Source organism: Limulus polyphemus, unplaced genomic scaffold, assembly GCF_000517525.1.
Source record: "Limulus polyphemus unplaced genomic scaffold, Limulus_polyphemus-2.1.2 Scaffold6127, whole genome shotgun sequence".
NCBI lineage: Eukaryota > Metazoa > Arthropoda > Merostomata > Xiphosura > Limulidae > Limulus > Limulus polyphemus.
Genome location: NW_013671737.1, coordinates 51,223 through 56,659, shown reverse-complemented (window position 1 = coordinate 56,659; position 5,437 = coordinate 51,223). Strand labels below are relative to the sequence as shown.

At 30.9% G+C, this 5,437-nt stretch overlaps 1 protein-coding gene across 1 annotated transcript in view; it reads right to left on the bottom strand.

The window, feature by feature from the left end:
- Nucleotides 1-823: 823 nt before the first annotated feature.
- LOC106473382 (extended synaptotagmin-3-like) overlaps nt 824-5,437 on the bottom strand; it is a gene marked incomplete at its 3' end in the record, with an annotated part of 21,571 nt that continues 16,957 nt past the window's right edge. Inside the window, exons 7-8 of the mRNA XM_013934064.1 lie at nt 1,247-1,302; nt 824-944 (exon numbers count right to left, since the gene is read on the bottom strand). Coding sequence (XP_013789518.1) covers nt 824-944; nt 1,247-1,302 — 177 coding nt within the window. The remainder of the gene's footprint in view (nt 945-1,246; nt 1,303-5,437) is intronic.

Below are 5,437 nucleotides of genomic sequence, written 5' to 3'. Positions count from 1 at the left end.
TGGAAATTTCCACATGTTCATTGGCTCTAGACAATAGATGGTGTTTGGTTTTTGCCAATATAGGAGGCCTTACAGTCTCCACACGTGTATATACATAGAAGCCAAGAACAAAGAGAAATTGGGAGAAAGTCTTTAGTACAGAAAAAAATCCTTTATGTGGGATGTGGGTTTAAAAACTAACCTGAAATCAACTTATCGGTAGTTGTACAGAAACAATCCTGCATGTGGGATGTGGGTTTAAAAACTAACCTGAAATCAACTTGGGATAGTAGTACAGAAACAATCCTGCATGTGGGATGTGGGTTTAAAATTGTTTGTTTTAGTATAATAATACTTGATGTAATGCTGTTACCCACTTCCTTCCCTACAAATCTTGATCAATCTTGTTGTTTGTTTCAGTATAATAATACTTGATGTAATGCTGTTACCCGCTTCCTACCCTACAAATCTTGATCAATCTTGTTGTTTGTTTTAGTATAATAATAACTTCCTTCCCTACAAATCTTGATCAATCCGTAATGCTGTTACCCGTCAAGTGTTATTATACTGAAACAAACAACAAGATTGATCAAGATTTGTAGGGAAGGAAGTGGGTAACAGCATTACGTCAAGTGTTATTATACTTCATTTGACATAACTGACTCAAGAGGATTTCAAAAGTGAAACCTCTGAATCTATACAACAGTAAATTCTTTGTTCATTATAGTTTACTGTCTTACTTCATAAAATATCTTTTGTAGTAGAAATATCTCCATTCTAAGTCAAATCAGATTGGGTTTAAGTATATTAAATCATCAAATGAACGTTTCATCTAAATACTTACAACAGGTTGAAGAAATTTCAGTAAACGAAGGTTGACACTTTCTGTAAGAGATATGTTGATTTTGTTAGGTAGAACCATCACAGTTGACAGTTGATCAACAATAACTGTACGCAAGATGTCACTGGAAGAGGGTTGAACATATATTTAAGCATCAAAAAAGAAATACTTTTCAACATTTTAATTTATTACTCTGAACATTTTTCTGTGTATTATCAATTTCTTTGCTAACACTAAAAATAAACAAACAGCTTTGCTGTTTGATAAATTTCATGTGTGGTGTAATAAGTAAGCTAACTATAATGGGTTTCTAAAAAAATATCATATACTTATGCAGAAATGACAGTAGATCAGTAAATGTAAATTACAAAAGAAAAAATCTAAATTATAATCCACGATAATCAAACAAAGAGTGCAGAGACTCACCTCAGACCAGGTATATCGAAAATGTTTGCCAAACTGGTCAGGTTGAAATCAATTGTCTGTTCAAAACATATTTATTTAAGTGGTGAAAACGAAAAGAAAATCATAAGACTGAAATTTAATACATAACATCATGTTGGAAAAGAAGTGCTAACAAGTAACTTAAATTTTTCACTTGTAACTAATACAGAATGATAAAAACAAACTTACAGAATAATAATAATAGTGTACATAAAAGGAAGAGTGCATAGTTTAGAACTGAAAACCACTTTAAAAACACGGTAGGTTGAATGAAGCACAAGGTTTACTCTCACATGCTCTGTGCTTCTTCTTGTTTTACAACAGTGTAAGCAACAACAAGAGAAAAATAAATGTAGTACTAGCGTAATGTATAAAACTTCTTTTAGTAAAGATTTATCGTGTGACCTGTCAAAAATAATAGCAGTTTTTCCCATTTGGGAGAAGAATTTATGAGTTAAATTTATGAAGTTGATGCATAACAATGCGATTACTGTTTAAGCTGTAAAGATAACAGTACTGACTTTATAGAGGTAATACTAATTAACAGTACTGACTTTATAGAGATAATACTAATTAACAGTACTGACTTTATAGAGATAATACTAATTAACAGTACTGACTTTATAGAGGTAATACTAATTAACAGTACTGACTTTATAGAGGTAATACTAATTAACAGTACTGACTTTATAGAGATAATACTAATTAACAGTACTGACTTTATAGAGGTAATACTAATTAACAGTACTGACTTTATAGAGATAATACTAATTAACAGTACTGACTTTATAGAGGTAATACTAATTAATGCTTTGTGAAGAGACTTTACAGATGACAAAAATCCAACACTTGTATCACAAAGTTTAAAATTATATTTTATAAAGTACTTTCTTATTCCTGTTACTTATGTAGCAGTTAAAACAGACAGAAAATTTGAAAAACAAAATAAAGTTTACAAAGAGCAAGTAAGTTTTAAATTAAAAGCAGTTTATTATTTTCAATACCTATAATAACACACTCATAATTAACACTCATAATTAATATATATATGATACTGCATACAAAGACAGAATGGTGAAAAAATGTATACTGTTCAGTAAAAGTAAATAAAGTTTGGAGAAAGGTTTCATGAGATGATCTGCTTAATGATGATTTTTTCAGTGTACTTTACATGAATTTTGATCAGATCCTTAATCCTTCAGATCAGATTTTAATGAAGACTGATCAATATTAATATTAATCAGATCCTAATGAAGACTAATTAAACTGAATTTTTATCAGATCCTAATGAACGCCGATCAATGTGAATCTTTATCAGATCCTAATGAAGTCTGAACAGTGTGAATCTATGAGATCCTAATGAAGACTGAACAATGTTAATCTTTATCAAATTCTAATGAAGAGTAATCAAGTGTATATATATCAGATCCTAATGAAGACTGAACAATGTTAATCTTTATCAAATTCTAATGAAGAGTAATCAAGTGTATATATATCAGATCCTAATGAAGACTGACCGATGTGAATCTATCAGATCCTAATGAAGACTGACCAATGTGAATCTTTATCAGATCCTAATGAAGACTGATCAAGTGTATATATATCAGATCCTAATGAAGACTGAACAGTGTGAATCTATCAGATCCTAATGAAGACTGACCAATGTGAATTTTTATCAGATCCTAATGAAGACTGACCAATGTGAATCTTTATCAGATCCTAATGAAGAGTAATCAAGTGTATATATATATCAGATCCTAATGAAGACTGACCGATGTGAATCTATCAGATCCTAATGAAGACTGAACAATGTGAATTTTCATCAGATCCTAATGAAGACTGAACAGTGTGAATCTATCAGATCTTAATGAAGACTGAACAGTGTGAATCTTTATCAGATCTTAATGAAGACTGAATAGTGTGAATCTTTATCAGGTCTTAATGAAGACTGAACAGTGTGAATCTATCAGATCTTAATGAAGACTGAACAATGTGAATCTTTATCAGATCCTAATGAAGACTGAACAGTGTGAATCTGTCAGATCTTAATGAACACTGAACAATGTGAATCTATCAGATCCTAATGAAGACTGAACAGTGTGAATCTATCTGATCTTAATGAAGACTGACCGATGTGAATCTTTATCAGATCCTAATGAAGACTGAACAATGTGAATCTATCAGATCCTAATGAAGACTGAACAGTGTGAATCTTTATCAGATCCTAATGAAGACTGACCGATGTGAATCTTTATCAGATCCTAATGAAGACTGATCAAGTGTATATATATCAGATCCTAATGAAGACTAACCGATGTGAATCTATCAGATCCTAATGAAGACTGATCAAGTGTATATATATCAGATCCTAATGAAGACTAACCAATGTGAATCTATCAGATCCTAATGAAGACTGACCAATGTTAATCTTTATCAGATCCTAATGAAGACTGATCAAGTGTATATATATCAGATCCTAATGAAGACTGATCAAGTGTATATATATATCAGATCCTAATGAAGACCTACCAATGAGAATCTTTATCAGATCCTAACTGAGACTTATCAAAGCTCATCAACTTGTCCCACTCAGACATTTTCTGAGCGGGTTTTTTTCTTAGAAACTTATCCTTAACTGACAAACACAGTTTATAATATTAAGAAACACACTTACTAGGCTAAATACTGAATTCCTCATATATCAGTCTGTTTGTTTGTTTAAGAGTAAAGTTGCATTGGGGTATCTACTGAGTCCACCATAAGGAATCAAACCACAGATTTTATCGTTGTAAGTTCATAAAAACCAGGCATCATATATATGAGTTAATGAGCTGGGTTTAGTTCTATGACACTAATATACGCCATTTTGTATACTTAATGAAACTACAGTGTTTAGACCAATGGAATTTGGACACAAGTTTGTTCTTCATTTGTTACTGGTTGTTTTTTGAAAAAAAATTAAACAATTATATTTTATAATATGGTTTCTATATTCCTCCACTCAGTTGTTAATTTTCATATGTATAAATAAGATAAAATAACTGAAATAAATTATGACCTGTTACATTTAAGAAAAACTAACACTTAATTACCCATATCATAGTCACTTACAAGAAACCTGGCATTATCAAAGTGGTTCTACTATAAACCATTTCTATTAACTAGAATGATATTAAAATATATTGGTAACATACTGTTGTAATAAAAAAGTTGTTTAACTATGAAGTTGAGAAGTTTAGTTTCCATTTCTTATTTCATAAAAGTTTTATCTTTAAATTAGGATGGAAGAAACATATACTGAAACGTTTTAGGTTTGAAGAAACTTATTATATAATTATATTTAGTTTTTCTGCAAATCCTAAACACAATTACATTACAAGTCTTTTCAATACTTTCACACACAACTTCTGCTTGTGTTAATTATACAATACTAAATATGACTGTATATTAAGATCATTTTCCTCCCTCCACCTCCCAGTTGCTCAGCAGTAAGTCTGAAGGCATATAGTGCTAAAAATCCAGTTTACATAACAGTGGTAGGATCAGAACAAATATCCCATTGTGTAGCTTTGAGCTTAACAACAAATAAACAACCTTTCTCTTTGCTTACTAAATTAGTAAACCCCACCCAAAATAAAGATCCTTCCTTTCTTACTCCTGACTAAATTAGTGAACTCCACCCAAAATAAATATCCTTCCTTTCTTATTCCTGACTAAATTAGTGAACTAAACCCAAAATAAATATCCTTCCTTTCTTATTCCCGACTAAATTAGTGAACTAAACCCAAAATAAATATCCTTCCTTTCTTACTCCTGACTAAATTAGTGAACTCCACCAAAATAAATATCCTTCCTTTCTTATTCCCGACTAAATTAGTGAACTAAACCCAAAATAAAGATCCTTCCTTTCTTACTCCTGACTAAATTAGTGAACTAAACCCAAAATAAAGATCCTTCCTTTCTTACTCCTGACTAAATTAGTGAACTAAACCCAAAATAAAGATCCTTCCTTTCTTACTGCTGCCTAAATTAGTAAACCCCATCCAAAATAAAGATCCTTCCTTTCTTACTCCTGACTAAATTAGTGAACTAAACCCAAAATAAAGATCCTTCCTTTCTTACTCCTGACTAAATTAGTGAACCCTACACAAAATAAAGATCCTTCCTTTCTTA